At 41.4% G+C, this 16,361-nt stretch overlaps 1 protein-coding gene across 1 annotated transcript; it reads right to left on the minus strand.

The window, feature by feature from the left end:
• Nucleotides 1-390: 390 nt before the first annotated feature.
• LOC133366430 (vomeronasal type-2 receptor 26-like) lies at nt 391-15,570 on the minus strand. Its single transcript, XM_061589504.1, has 5 exons — nt 15,427-15,570; nt 9,920-10,780; nt 8,877-9,104; nt 7,569-7,695; nt 391-1,298 (listed from the first exon to the last, which is right to left on the minus strand). Exons 1-5 carry the CDS (start codon nt 15,568-15,570, stop codon nt 391-393), a joined length of 2,268 nt encoding a protein of 755 aa, XP_061445488.1.
• Nucleotides 15,571-16,361: the final 791 nt, after the last annotated feature.

Consider the following 16,361-nt stretch of genomic DNA (forward strand, 5'->3'; position numbering starts at 1 on the left):
CTCATCTTGTAATTCCCATCTGTTTAGCAAAACACATTTTGACAATCATTGTGGAAGTTCTTATATGGAGTGCCATACAAATACAGCAACATGTCTGCCAAAGAGGAGGGGAAGGGGTGACATGTTCCATCTTATCACTTTATCATTTTGGGGGGTGAATAGAGTTTAACAAAACTATATCATATATTTAAATAGGATTACCCCTAAATTAAACCCACAGTTTCTGTTACTTTGAAATTCTAATGAGGTAATAATAAACAATGCAACAGTAGCATAGACCACACTTCCAGTTAAAATATGAAATAATGTCAGTCAAGGAAGTTAATTGTAATTAGCTTAAGTCCCATTGCTTTCCCATGAGTAATTTAAGAAGGACAAGAGTCCGGTACTTTAGATGTGCCCATTTCTTTTTCTTAGCTGCTCCCTGTTGTTCAGTTCAGGCCTTACCACAATAATGTAACATTTTGGGAAAAATATACAGCCCAGTAAGCCTGCACTGGAGGCCAAGATGGAGAAGATCTCCACAGCCACCATATATTTGCCCTTGGTGCTCAAGTAAGTTGGAACAAAGGACAACCAAACACTACAAAACACCAACATGCTGAAGGTGATGAACTTGGCTTCATTAAAACTATCAGGCAACTTCCTGGCTAGGAAAGCCACAGTGAAGCTGACAGTGGCTAACAAGCTCATGTAGCCCAAGACACAGTAGAACATGGTGACAGACCCTTCATTGCATTCCAGAACAATTTCTTTATTCATTGAGTGCATATCAAAGTCTGGGAATGGAGGAGAGGCTGCCAGCCATAAAGTACAAAGAGTAGCTTGAATAAAGGAGCAGGAAAGAACAATGAAGGTGGCTTGTCGTTTCCCCACCCATTTCCTCATGCTGGATCCTGGTTTGGTTACCATGAAAGCGAGAACCACAGTGATAGTCTTGGCCAGCACAGAAGAAACTGCCACTGAGAAGATGATGCCAAAAGCTGTTTGTCGAAGGAGACACATCACTTTCTCAGGTCGGCCAACAAATAGCAAAGCACAAAGGAAGGAGAGCAAGAGGGAGATGAGGAGAGTGTAGGTGAGGTTCCGGTTGTTGGCTTTGACTATGGGAGTGTCCCGGTGCTTAATGAAGATCCAAAGTACCAAAGTTGTGATGACAGAAAAGAAAAGAACACAACTGGCCAATGTGATCCCCAAAGGTTCTCCAAAAGATAAGAAACTTATATTCTTAGGAATGCAGGAATCCTGGTCCATGTTCGTGTAGTGATCTTGTGGGCACTGAAAGCAGTCATCCATTTCTGAAAAAGAAAAGCCAGGATTCTACACATGACAGCCTTATGTGTCTTGCACCAAATATATTGAAACTAAAGTTAAAAAAAAATCTTAAATGGGAGTTACAAGGCTGAAATGTGAAAAACAATTTTGCAGTTTTCTCATGGAGTTATATTAGCCAGTTGCCATATTCAGTAATGGTTGGTAGCCAGCCCAGCTGTTAGAACCTAACTCAGCTTTGGAAGCCCAGTGTTATCATTGAAGTTAGGGGTTCATAAAGATTTCACTTGGTCCCTATATTGAAACAAACCAACCTGATTTGCACTTCCCAGACTAATATGTGGATTGGAACACAGCTATCCTTCAGGCTGAGCTAGGTCAAAGAATCCATCCAGTTTAATTTTAAAATGGGCATTTTATATTAAAACATTCAAAAATGCATACTGGAGGATAAAATGTGTAAAATGTATATATTTGGGTACCGCTCCTACAAAATATGCACTTTCTGAACAAAAAGTTTGTAACATAATGTAAATTCCTGTAAAAATCCCCTTTAAATCACAAATTGATGCTGATGTAGTAATGCAATAGATCAAACTGATGAATAAACATATATTAAACCAGGAATAGACTGATCCATCGATGCCTAAGAAGGTGCCTTCTCTTCCTTAATAATGTAAATTAGAAGTATGTGGAATACACCTTCTTCCTGATCAGGTAGCTTTGAAAGTCTTCCCACCCATCATTCTGTTATTTTATATTTCTGCAGTAATCTGAATTCTATTTTTTTTTTTAAAAAAAGAAACCTGTCACAATATATATTTAAATATGCAATTTGATAGGTTCCAACTGGTAAGAACTGTGTTGCACATTCAGAGAAATACAAAATCCAAAACATAGGTTAATCCAATCAGTTCTTTCAATATGGGAACTTGTAAAAAAATCATTTCATTCTTTTTTTCACCCTATTTTCCAACTTCTCTCACCAAATTGCCAACATTCCTTGGGCATTGAGCATGCTCAGTCCTCTTTGAGACTTTTTTAGGGGGGAGGGACTCTTGCACACAAAGCTTTTCCCCTAAACTTATATTGTATTTCTGCAAACATCAGGTTTTCCCCAAACATACTTATGATGCCTCATTCTTCTCTGTGGGTGGTGATTTATTTTCTGTACAGCTGGGTGGGGAACCTCCAGGCTGTGGGCCAAACATGACCTGCCAGCTCCCCCTTTTGGCCCATGAAGCTGTTTTGGGAAAGCCTGGCTCACCTGCTCTATGCCTGTTACATATGGCATCAGTTGTGGGGTGGGTAAAGGCATGGCTTCAAAGGTACGATTGGGAGCTTAAAGTGGGCTCCTGATCCCTTGTTGGAGCAGGAGCACTACCAACTATCCATCAGCTGATGGGTGATAGGACTGTGCCTTGCCCAAGGCAGTGGAAGAGGTTTCGATTCAATGGAAACTGCTTCTTCCTCCCAGCACTGCTCTTTGAAGCTACCTCATTGTAAAGCCCTTTGCAAGCCACTCTGGACAGCTCCTTTCCACATCCAACCTCGGAGATGGAAAGGATAATCGTGGGAAGGCTTGCAAAGCATTGGGCTGACAATACCCCTTGTGCTGTGGTTCAGTATATTTGATAGACTTTGTGTTGGGCTGTCACTGATAGGCATTACTACCTTGTGTTGTTTTCCATGAAGCCTGCAAGTTTTGGAGAAGTGTGAGAAGCAGCCTTATCTAGTATGGTCTGGGAAGCAAGGCCAAACAGTGGTTGTCATGGTAACGAGATAACAGCTTGGGAAAAAGTGCTTTTACTATTGCTGCTGTCTGCTGAGCTGTCTGTAGTAGTTTTGTACTTTGAACATAGTAGAACTTCTCTCCTGCGGGGGGGGATCTTAAAGCCGCTGGCCTTAATGTCTGAATAAAGACTCTTATATGATTTAATGCCTCTGGAACGGTTTCTTGAGCAACTTAACTACAACGTAATGTATGTTGTTTCACACAACAACGCAGACACAATCCAACAGTGGTAGCAGAGGATGGTTCCGATCCACAGCGCATTACACGGGAGTTAGTTGCTGGTCTGAACAGCAGGCGGAGTTCCAGAGAGGGCAGCTTGATTGATTGCACCAGACGGAGGTGAGCAACATGGCTGTAAACCTGTCCGGGGGAGGCTTGCCGATGGAAAGACTTAATGAGAAGAATTATGGCAGCTGGAAGCCGAGGATGAGGGCTTTGCTGATAAAAGAAGATTTATGGGAAGCTATAGAAGGTACACCCCCTGCACCCCTTTCAGCGGCTTGGATAAGGAATGATGAGCGGGCGCAGGCTTTTATACTTCTGACTCTATCTGACTCTCAACTGCTACACGTGAGAGATGTTACAAACGCCAAACAGATGTGGGACGTGTTGGCAGGCATTCATGTGCAACAGACTGCGGGATCTAGATTGTGTTTGGCACGGAAGCTGTATCAAATGCGCTTCACGGGTGAGTGCGACATGAGTGAGCATCTCACGGAATTCAGACACCTGTTTGCTGAGTTGACAGACCAAGGCGTCGAACATTCTGAACTTCAGAAGACCTATCTGATCCTGGCTTCACTCGATGGAACGTGGAATAATATGGTCATGGCTTTTGAAGCCATGCCTGACAGAGGTTTGAACGTTGCATTTATTGAGGAAAAACTGACCCAAGAATGGCAGAGCAGACAGGAGGCGAAAAGAACCGAGTCTTTGGAAGCTGTCCGGAGGCAGGAGGTGAAAAATGCCATGCCGAGGGATAATAAACAGGAGCAGCAACAGAGGCTGAAGGCTTGTTTTGTGTGCGGAGACCGTCGACATCTCCAGCGCGATTGTCCAGTCAAGCGAAACTCCAGGGACAGAGGCTTGAAGCAAGGCAGTGTGAACTTTGTTTGTAAACAGAACTCTCAAGATTTACGACCTGTGAACTGGTTGCTCGACAGTGGAGCAAGCCATATTCTAATTAAGGACAGGAGTCTGTTTTACACGTCTACTGATGAGCAGGATTTTGTTTTACTTGCTGATGGATCACGGAATTCCGTAAAAGCACGTGGTCTGATTAAATTTGACAAGCTTGGCAATATGACAGACTGTTTGTTCGTCCCGGACTTGGCTCATAATATTTTATCAGTTAGCAAACTGGTAAGTTGTAATTATTCAGTTTTGTTCCACAAAGACCAATGTTTTATAATGAGGGGGGCTGAAGTGTGCATGCAGGGAAGCCTTAATGATGATTCACAGTTTGTAATAAAGAGCAGTCAAGCAGGGTGTGCTGTGTTAAACGCTGAGGCACAGGTACATCAGGGCTGCGTCCATGAATGGCATCAAAGGCTGGGGCATGCAAACCTTGACAAGATTAAGAAAACCCCTTTGCACAGTGAAGGCATGCGTTTGAAAGACTGTGGTCAGTTAATGGATTGTGATTCTTGTAATCAAGCTAAAATGACTATTGCACCAATAAACCGGGAGGCTGAGAGAACCACAACAGCTCCTTACCAGCTAGTTCATGTTGATTTAGCAGGGCCAATAAATGCTTCACGAGGAGGTGCGAAATTCTACATGGTATTGGCAGATGATTTTTTGAGATTTTGTCATGTTTTTCTGTTAAAGCATAAAGGTGAAGCTGAGCAGAAGCTGAAACCGTTCATTAAGAGAATCGAAACTCAACACGGTGTTACGGTGGGGGCTATACGCTCAGACCAAGGTGGGGAATTTACGAGTAAAGCATTGAGTGACTTTCTGGAGAGTAAGGGAATAAACCAGAATTTCACTGCTCCACACAGCCCGTTTTCCAATGGAACTGCTGAGAGAAAAAATAGGGTGCTTGGGGAAGCAATGAGAGCCATGCTGCTGGATTGCAGTTTAGGGAATTCTTTCTGGGGAGAGGCAATTCTTTATGCGAATTACATTCACAACAGGCTGTTACATAGTGCACTTGGAATGTCTCCTTATGAGAAACTGACTGGCAGAAAGCCTAAAATACAACACATTCAAAAATTCGGGGCAAGGTGCTGGATCCACATTCCACAGGGAAAAAGGAGGGGCAAGCTTGCACCCAGAGCGCAGCAAGGTTTTGTTTTGGGATTTCAGAATGCATATTTCAGAGTTTGGTGTCCAGAAACACAGCAGTTAATTCTGAGCAGAAGCATTAAAGTCTCAGAAAAGCCTTGGGATCAAAGGCAGACAGTTATTCTTACAGGAACAGATGACACACAAACACGAACACAATCACAACAGACATTTAAGCCAGATTTTGACATTAAAGTGGAAGGTACACAAATTCCTCTCAGAAATGCTTTGAATGAGCTCATTTCTGGAAAACGCAGATCGAAGAAACGAAAAGCTAAGGAAATGGATGATCCTGGGCAAGCGGTGCCAAGTACAAGCACAGGCTTAAGCACAAATGGGGGGGCAGAGAGAGCCAAAGCTCTGGTTCCTTTACGACGCTCCACGAGAGAGAATATAGGCAGACCGCCTGACAGATTTACAGTGGGATTGATTACAAGCCCAGGAATGCATAAACAGGTTGAAATGGATCCTGAGACACTTTATGTTATGTGTGTTGAACCAAAGTTTGATTGAATAAAGTTCTAGCTGAATGTACAGAGATGTCCTGACATGTACTGTAATGTACTGAGATGTAATTCTGAACTGTACTGAACTGAAAAGGTATGATACAATGTATTGTAGAAATGTATTACTGTTTGACTATGTATTATGAAAATGTGTTTTATGTGTATATTGCAGTCTTAATGGAAAAAGGGGGACTGTTGGGCTGTCACTGATAGGCATTACTACCTTGTGTTGTTTTCCATGAAGCCTGCAAGTTTCTTCTTCTGTGAGAAGCAGCCTTATCTAGTATGGTCTGGGAAGCAAGGCCAGACAGTGGTTGTCATGGTAACGAGATAACAGCTTGGGAAAAAGTGCTTTTATTATTGCTACTGTCTGCTGAGCTGTCTGTAGTAGTTTTGTACTTTGAACGTAGTAGAACTTCTCTCCTGCGGGGGGGATCTTAAAGCCGCTGGCCTTAATGTCTGAATAAAGACTCTTACATGATTTAATGCCTCTGGAACGGTTTCTTGAGCAACTTAACTACAACGTAATGTATGCTGTTTCACACAACAACGCAGACACAATCCAACACTTTGTACATACAAACATAAAATCATAGGATAGTAGAGTTGGAAGGGACCTATAAGGCCATCAAGTCCAACCCCCTGCTCAATGCAGGAATCCAAGTTAACCTTACCCGACAGATGGCTGTCCAGCTGCCTCTTGAATTGGAGATTCAATCCAGTATTGGAGACACTACATACTTTTGCAGGGCTGGCTCTAGACCAAATGGTGCCCCAGACAAGGGGCATATTTGACATCCTGCTCCATTGCTTTCACTTTTGAATATTTATTGCACTTCTAGCTTAGTTCCCAACTGTGATGCACAATCTGCATCTGTGATTCATCTCAAAAGTGTTTATTAGTTAGCCAATGGCCATTGATTGTACAAAAAAAAAAGCCACTCACAACATGATAAAAATAAAACTTCCAACCTTTCACACTATAACAGTACTAATAAACAACTTGTTTTTATATGCCTTCAAGTCGATTACGACTTATGGCAACCCTATTAATATATATAACAGCTATAGAGATGCCAACAGATCCAGCAGCGTTGACTAAAAGGGAGAACTTTTGGATATACTCTCTGGACACATTGGCACCACATGGCCTGAACCTGGAGGACAGTACCAGAGCAAGCTTGGGAGAAGTTCTGTTTGTTGCTTTCAAAACTGTCTTCCCAGGTGGTCTCACATCCAAGTACTAACCAGGCCTCCCTGCTTAGCTTCTTCGATCAGACAAGATTGGGCGTGTTTAGGGTAGTATGGCCGTAGGCACTAATAAACAATAGCACCTTACAAAAGAAGTGAAATGCTACATACTGTATATTTATAATTTTACTTAATACTTTAACCCAACGACAACAACCACTTGTTATTTGGCTCCCTCCCCCTTTCCTCTCCCATTTTCATTGTTCTGAATCCTGCTGGCAGTCAAACATATGGAATTTGGCCCATTCCTTTTTAATAGACCAAACTGCAACTAGGAAGCTGGCAAGACCAAATACGATCCTATGGGCCTGACTTGTTAGCAGGAAGACCAGTATATCCTCTTCTCCCTTGTCCCTGTTGACCCTCAACCATTTTGCTATGAATTTATGTCTTGGACAACTATACAGAAGTCACTGCAGCCCAATGGGTTCCAGGATTTCTATGATGTCTCTTACCCGTCTGGTTTGAAATCTTCCCTTCTGGACATAGAAGGCAATCATAGCAGCAAAATGGCTTTCCTTCTTTCTCTGCCTTATGATAACCCAAAAGGCAGTTGGCATTACAAAGAGAAAGGGGCTGTACCTGTCCAGAAATGAAAGAGGATAATGTTTTCTCTTTTGCAAGCGTGTATATCAATAGTTTGAAGTTTTATGGAAATCTGCTGTGCTATCTCATATAGGCCAGTCAATGGGGAACAGAAAACAGATAGCTATGTTTAAGGTCATAATTTCGTTATCACACTTGATAGGAAGCACCATTCAGTTAGTCAATTCTATGATATTTCATTTGGGTGCATTATTTAAGTATGTTGCAGTTTATTTATTTATTTATTGCATTTATATACTGCCCCATAGCCGAAGGTCTCTGGGCAGTTTACAACAATTAAAAACATTAAACACAAATATACAAATTTAAAGACACATTTTTAAAAAGCAATTTAAAACACATGCTAAAATGCCTGGGAGAAGAGGAAAGTATTGACCTGGCGCTGAAAAGATAACACTGTTGGTGCCAGGCACACCTCGTCAGAGAGATCATTCCATAATTTGGGGGCCACCACTGAGAAGGCCCTCTCCCTTGTTGCCATCCTCCAAGCTTCCCTCAGAGTAGGCACCCGGAGGAGGGCCTTTGATGTTGAACGTAGTGTACGGGTGGGTTCATGTCAGGAGACGTATTCCATCAGGTATTGTGCTCCCAAGCAGTTCGCTGGGTGAACTTGATTACAGCCTTAAGAACATATGTAGAGCCTTCCAGATCAGGCCAATGGCTCATCTAGTCCATCATCCTGTTCTCACACTGGCCACCAGATGCCTATTGGCAATCCAAAAACAGGACCTGAGCAAAAGAGCAACCTCCTCTTCTGCAGTTTCCAGCAACTGGTATTCAGAAGCATACTGCTTCCAACCATGGAGGGAGAGCAGAGCCATCATGGCTTGTAGCCACCGACGGCATCCTCCATATATTTGTCTAATCCTCTTTTAAAGCCACTGAAGTTGGTGACCATCATTGACTCCTGTGGGAGTCAACCTTTGCTATCAAACACACTGTAAATTCATATAGCTTCAAGTATTTACCAGCTGAAGATGGGGGGGCATTGGTTTGAATGGTTGTCAATGAATTGACACAACGTGGAAGACCTATTCACATGTGCTCCCACGCCTAAACTAAACATATGAATGAGCATCATAAAGAGCCATGTCTGTGTTTCATCCATGAATTGTTATGGAAGTGATGGATACACTTCAAAATATGAATTATCTTACCTGGTTAAACCTGCTGGGCCACACGATGGCTTCCTCACAAATGGTGAACACTTCTTCTTGGGGTACCATGGGATCGATCTTTCCAACTTTGGCTCTATGAAAAGACTGGTTTCGAAATGTGACCCAATTTATAATATCAAACCCAGCCTCTAACTCTCCATGTTGATTGAAGGAAACTTTTCCCCCAACACTGTTATTAAATGACATGCTTTTCACAAAGTGGTTGAGCTAAACAAAAATAGAAGAAAAGGGGAGCAAGAGAGAGGGAAACAATAAAAGAAAGGCAATTCATAAATATATAGTAAATGCTGGGGGTCATTCCCATTCTTTTAAAAGCTTTATGCAAGGTAATACTAGACATGGAGAGGGGAAGGAGTCATATATGCCACTTTAAGCCCCTTGCAGAGAGGATGATATCAATGCAATAATAAAGAATTTAATACATGTATACGTAAATAAATTCAATAATAAAATGCAGTAGTTATTGTAGCAATTAACAAAGCACTCCCAACCCTGGCTGGGCAGCAGCAGAGCATGACAAAGTGCCATAGCTAGCCAGCACTGCATCCATAGCCTTGCTGCCTGTTGTGGTGGAAAGCAGGGCAGAGCTTGGAAAAGTTACTTTTTTGAACTACAACTCCCATCAGCCCAATCCAGTGGCCATGCTGGCTGGGGCTGATGGGAGTTGTAGTTTAAAAAAAGAAACTTTTCCAAGCTCTGAAACAGGGACAGGTAAAACCCTGGTTTGTCCTCATCATTGTTCCTTGTGGGGGCTTTCCATAGAGTCCAGATATTCTTTTAGCAGGGATTAGACAACTTCATGGAGAAAAAGGGATATCTATGGATATTACTCAAGATGGCATGGCTGTATACATCCTCCAGAGCCAGAGGCATCATCCCTCTGAATGCCAATCATTGGGGAACAACAGTGAGAAAGGGATGCCCTGCTTGTGAGCTTCCCATAGTATTTATTTGGTTGCTGTGGGAAACCTTTGCACTGATCCAGCAGAGCTCTAATGTTCTTAGTGCCCTCAGGACATTACCTTCCACAGTTGCTGATTCCAACACTTTAGTCCTCCTTCGTTCACTAGCACTCTGCGCCTGAATTTAGATGAATGCATGACATGCAAAGCATGTGCCACAGCATAGACAGCAGTGTAGACACTGTAGCTGTGGCCAGTCATGCTCATTTCAAAAACAGATGCAGGAAGAGTTTCCAGCTTCTCCTCCCCAGTGCAGATTTCCCCAAACTGCCCATTGACCATAGAGTTGGGGAACAAACATCCAAAAGCCTGTTCCCAGAAGACTTGGATAAAGCCATCTTCTTTTTCCATGGTAGGGTTTCTCATCTGAAGAAATTTTTGAAATCCCAAGACCTCGCTGGAGTGAACCGCAAAGGAGATAGCACCATGGAGGAAGTCTATGTTCCAATCTCTTTGAAGGGGAATGGATATGAAATCCATCTGGGCTGTCATAATCCAGACTTTACCTTTTTTCTTTGTTGGTATATCCTCATATTCAGAAAGCCTGGGGAATATCCTCAAGATGATCATGGTATCAATTTCACCATGAATGACCAATGCATTAACAGTGCTTCCCATGACAACCTTGTTGATTTCAAATCCCTCTTCCACCATGTCATCAATGTCATTGGAATAAGACATTTTGGGGATTCTTAATATGAAATCAAAGCAGATCCCTTGCTGGACAAACATGGGGACCACATTCTGTTCAAGCCTCTCTCCATTGTCATCATGCCCAGACATCACCCCAATCCACGTCCACTTGAAATACAGCAGCATCTGGAGAATTGCCTTATATTGACACTCCAAATTCGGGAACATCTGGTGATAGAAAACAGCCTGAGTTTCCTTGTCGATCACAGGAGCAGAGCCATAAATGAACTGAAGGAAATAAAGAGAAATGAAGTGATGGGGAAAACAGCAATCTTGTATTACTACTCTGGAGGAGACCTAAGTTGTTGCCAGTAGTGGTTGGCAAGGTAGGGTGGGGTAGGGATGCTTACCTGACCTTCCACGACCAGTGATGTTGCTGTGTACTGGACCAGGAGGTGCAAGGTAGTGTGAGGTTGGTGTGACCTCACCGCCACCTCACCCCTCACCCTCCCAGTACACAGCAGCAATTCTGGGGCTGGGAGTCAGATAACAGCCCCTGTCCCACCCTGCCAACTGCTACCAGTTTGTTTGTTTATAAAAGTATTTATATACCTCCCTCTTGCAAAACATCAGGGTGGAGTACAGCAACATAAAAAAATTAAAAATAATGCAAAACCATCATTAAGATGATTGGCTGCTCAAAAGACATTTTGAACAGCTGCATAGGGCTCTCGGCACAAAAAAAATTCTTCAAAAGGAGCTTGAAGGTCAAAAGCCTGCTGAATCTCTGCAGGAAGAGTTTTCCACAGCATGGGACTGGTGGCACTAAATTGGTTGCTCCTCTTCCAACAGAGGTGTGTCAGCCAAACGTATGCACTCATGGAGTGAGGATCTGGAGTTTAGAAAATATTTTGCTTATTTTTGTTTGCATATTAGCACTTTCTACCAGTTATTCAAAATCCATTTTCAGCTGCGTCTGTGGGTGGATGTTTGTGGTGTGGGTGTTTCAGTTTGGAGCTGAAACACTGGGAATTGAGAGCACATTAGAATTGCAGTCCATGTGAGATTGAGATAACGAAACAAACCCTGCGACAGGGTAGTAAGGAGCTGAAAATTGAACTGAGCAAAATGACGCAGGAGCTTAAAGAAATAGGGGATCCTGTGAGAGAGGAGAATGAGATCAGAGATGAGAAAAGAAAAAATAAAGGGAAGATACAAGCCCTGGAGATTGGAACAAATGTGGAATTGGAAAAAGATCTGGAGTTTATGGATTTTAGAAATAAAATCTACTGTTTGGAATTTAACGTTATCTTTGAAGAAATTAATGAAGATATTAGAGATAAAGTTATCAATGGCTTGGATAATCTTCTGGATTGGAATGATGTGATGGAGCTTGATATAGAGAAAATCTATGGAATTAACTGCAGCCATGTGACAATGGAAAAACTCTTGAGATGAGCCAGTGCATTTTGTAAAAAAGAAGAACACAGATATGACTTTACAACAGTATTTCAGCAACTTATTCAGAATGGATGGCAAGAAAATATTTGGGATAGAGGAAATTCCCATCAGACTTTTATTATATGACTATGGCTACAACAGCAAGATTATTATGGAATACTGATAATGGAAGATTGGACACTGAAATTACTGGACTTAACAGGACTATTGAAGATGGAAGATGGAACTAATAGGGATAATGGAATAATGGCTATTGAAATTATTGGACCTAACAGATTCTGATGAGATGGATTAATCGAAATGTTTATTTGGACTATGGTTATGACAATAAGATTATTATAATTATCAACGAGATGGATTAATTGACGTGTTTATTTGGAGAAAAATTGATAGATATATTTCTTAAAGAATTGAAACCTCTCTTTGACTTTTTGTGGAAAGAATAAAGTAATGTTTATGAGATTTGATGATTAATTAAGATAACTACTGGAGGAAAGTGATTTTATAATATGATTTAAGAGACAGGATTGTTATATATTGTAGACCTATAACTGATTTGATATGTGACAAATGGGAAATCAACATTTTATTTTATTTTTGTTTAATCATTTTTGTTTTGTTTTGTTTTTTGTCTTTGAATGTTTTATGATTTTGTTTTCTATGTTTTATGAAAATTTGAATAAAAATTATTGTAAAAAAAAAAAAAAAAAAGAATTGCAGTCCATGACTGCTTTCAGAACAAAAGTTGTAAATTTCTTTTATTAAAAAAGGAAATAGCCTGCCATGTAGTTTCTTCCTAACAGAACAACAAACTCAATCTTCATATGGAACTGGTTGTGCAGCAGTTTGGATCCTCTTCTATATCCTGAGCTCTTGAAGCTTTTGAATGAAGCATATTAATATACAACATGCTGTCCAATGAGGAAAGAATTCCTCCTCCTTTGCACTCCTCATGATGACATGTCCCAAAATTTAGATATTATGCTGATGGCCTTTGGCTAAACAATAATGATTTGTATCAATGCTACCACAGCCAAATTCCTAGTATGAGTTATCTAGTTTCCCTGCCTATTAGTCTTGGTTGAAAAGCCTTAGCATTTCCATTCTTTCATTCTTGCCTCTGCTCTTCTATTTTTGAAGAGAAATGAAGGAAACACAGGGAACTTTCCTCAAAAACATCACTCCTTTATCTCTCCCCCCCTTTATATTTAAATATTTATTATCCACTCATCATTGCAATAGCAATCCCAGAGCAGTTACATACAAAAGATAAAATTCAGCATATTTAATAAAACTGCAGGAATAAATATATCACATTTCTCTCAACAACCAGAAAAACTAAACCACAAACAGGTACAGAGACTAAAATGTAGCAAATACTTGCGTGAAAAATGTGTGTCTTCAACTGGAGCTGGAAACTTATAAGAATACTACGTGGATCACCAGAACATAGAGGCCACCTTATACAAGCATAAAGTACACTGGTCGATAATCAATGCTAGTCCTACACAGAGCAGACCCATTGGACATTGCTCACTTAGGTACATTAATTCAAATGGCTTTACATTTGAGTGAGACTTGCTTCAGTACAGCCCTTTGAATTTGATGTGGCTTATCAATTTATGGGAGTCACAAGAGAAGACTGAGGGGAGATATGATAGCACTCTTCAAGTACATGAAAGGTCATCACATAGAGGAGGGCCAGGATCTCTTCTCAATCATCCCAGAGTGCAGGACACGGAATGATGGGCTCAAGTTGCAGGAAGCTAGATTTTGACTGAACATCAGGAAAACTTCCTGACTGTTAGAGCGGTATGACAATCGAGCCAATGACCTAGGGAGGTTATGGGCTCTCCAACACTGGAGGCATTCAAGAGGCAGCTGGACAGCCACCTGTCATGGAATAAGTCATGGAATAAGAGGAGCGGTCCTCTTGTGGATAAGGAATTGGTTGAGAAGCAGAAAGCAGAGAGTAGGAATAAACGGACAGTTCTCCCAATGGAGGGCTGTAGAAAGTGGCGTCCCTCAAGGATCGGTATTGGGACCTGTACTTTTCAACTTGTTCATTAATGACCTAGAATTAGGAGTGAGCAGTCAAGTGGCCAAGTTTGCTGACGACACTAAATTGTTCAGGGTTGTTAAAACAAAAAGGGAATGCGAAGAGCTCCAAAAAGACCTCTCCAAACTGAGTGAATGGGCAGAAAAATGGCAAATGCAATTCAATATAAACAAGTGTAAAATTATGCATATTGGAGCAAAAAATCTTAATTTCACATATACGCTCATGGGGTCTAAACTGGCGGTGACCGACCAGGAGAGAGACCTCGGGGTTGTAGTGGACAGCATGATGAAAATGTCAACCCAGTGTGCGGCAGCTGTGAAAAAGGCAAATTCCATGCTAGCGATAATTAGGAAAGGTATTGAAAATAAAACAGCCGATATCATAATGCCATTGTATAAATCTATGGTGCGGCCGCATTTGGAATACTGTGTACAGTTCTGGTCGCCTCATCTCAAAAAGGATATTACAGAGTTGGAAAAGGTTCAGAAGAGAGCAACCAGAATGATCAAGGGGATGGAGCGACTCCCTTACGAGGAAAGGTTGCAGCATTTGGGGCCTTTTAGTTTAGAGAAAAGGCGGGTCAGAGGAGACATGATAGAAGTGTATAAAATTATGCATGACATTGAGAAAGTGGATAGAGTAAAGTTCTTCTCCCTCTCTCACAATACTAGAACTCATGGACATTCAAAGAAGCTGAATGTTGGAAGATTCAGGACAGACAAAAGGAAGTACTTCTTTACTCAGTGCATAGTTAAACTATGGAATTTGCTCCCACAAGATGCAGTAATGGCCACCAGCTTGGATGGCTTTAAAAGAAGATTAGACAAATTCATGGAGGACAGGGCTATCAATGGCTACTAGCCATGATGGCTGTGCTCTGCCACCCTAGTCAGAGGCAGCATGCTTCTGAAAACCAGTTGCCGGAAGCCTCAGGAGGGGAGAGTGTTCTTGCACTCGGGTCCTGCTTGCGGGCTTCCCCCAGGCACCTGGTTGGCCACTGTGAGAACAGGATGCTGGACTAGATGGGCCACTGGCCTGATCCAGCAGGCTCTTCTTATGTTCTTATGTTCTTATGTTGGGAATGCTTTGATTTGGATTCCTGCATTGCACAGGTGGTTGGACTTGATGGCCTTATAGGCCACTTCCAACTCTACTATTCTATGATTCTAAGTGGGGAGAGTGCTGCTGCTCTCATGGTCCACTTGTGGGCTTCCTATCTGTTTGGATACTGTGAGAACAGAAAGCGGGACTGCATGGGCTTTTGCTCTGATCCAGCAGGGCTTTTCTTATACACTTACTTCTGAATAAACATTGCAAATACAACCTTTCACCTGAAGAGAAGCTCAAATACACATTTCAGAGAAAATAGGTGTGCAAACAGCTTGTTAAACTCTCCATGCAGATACCCTACCTGTGGAGTCTTGTAGATGCACAGGATATCTGCCATGTGGAGACAGACTTCAGATATAGGTCCCCCAATGACTGCCACTGGATTTTTCTGACTATCACATTTGTAGTTGGGGATGAATCTACCCTGTGTAGAGAAGAGTTCCATTGAAGCATGATAGGTCCATCTTGGGGTGAAATAGCTATTATAGATATGGAAGCCGAGGGTGACATTAGATAAAATCTGGGGATTTTCATTGATCTCCTTTACAGCAAATATCAAGGCCAGAATATGCTGGTATATCTGGGTCATAACGCTGTAATTAGAGTTACATGCAGTGTGACAGGACATTTGCATCACAATATGACACATGCTTCAGTTTAATACATTGTCGCCGAATACAATAGTGCTTCTGATCTAGGTAAGTGTGCTGCAATATTGTTACATACAGACTTAGTTTTGTCACCTGTGCTCTCTAGCAGAATTCAGATCTTTGAAATTATCCTCATTCCAATTTCTCTCTAGATTTTTGGAGCTCTTAAATTACTGAGGGTGGTATTGATGTTAATCATACTCAAAGTAAAGCCATTGAAATAAAATGACTTAAGTCTCTTTATTTCAATTAGGTTTTTTTTCTGAGTATGGCTTAGTTAAATATAACCCTTGATGTTGCTTTCCAAAATGGGGTCAGTGAATCCAGAGGACCACATCAGAAACACATCAGCTATTCCTCTTCAAGTGATTTCCACAGATAAATTTTGTGAATAATGGGAGTTTTATTAAAGTGGAAACAATCATATCACAACAGCTTTTACCAGTGTGTGTGACATTTTAAAATGGTTTTTATTGTGTGTGTTTTAGGCTGCATGCTACTTGTGAAATGTTATATGAAAATGCAGTTTATAAATATTCAGATACATCAATAAATAATTAATGTGGCTTCCAGAAGATGTGAAGAA

The sequence above is a fragment of the Rhineura floridana genome, chromosome 11 (genome assembly GCF_030035675.1).
Source record: "Rhineura floridana isolate rRhiFlo1 chromosome 11, rRhiFlo1.hap2, whole genome shotgun sequence".
NCBI classification, from domain to species: Eukaryota; Metazoa; Chordata; class Lepidosauria; order Squamata; family Rhineuridae; genus Rhineura; species Rhineura floridana.

Coding starts and splice junctions, on each gene's coding strand:
- LOC133366430 (XM_061589504.1), bottom strand. CDS start 15,570: ATGGAACTCTTCTCTACACAGGGTAGATTCATCCCCAACTACAAATGT. Junction 10,781..15,426: donor GCATCTACAAGACTCCACAG/GTAGGGTATCTG, acceptor TATTTCCTTCAG/TTCATTTATGGCTCTGCTCC. Junction 1,299..7,568: donor GAAGATTTCAAACCAGACGG/GTAAGAGACATC, acceptor TTTCTTTTTCAG/AAATGGATGACTGCTTTCAG.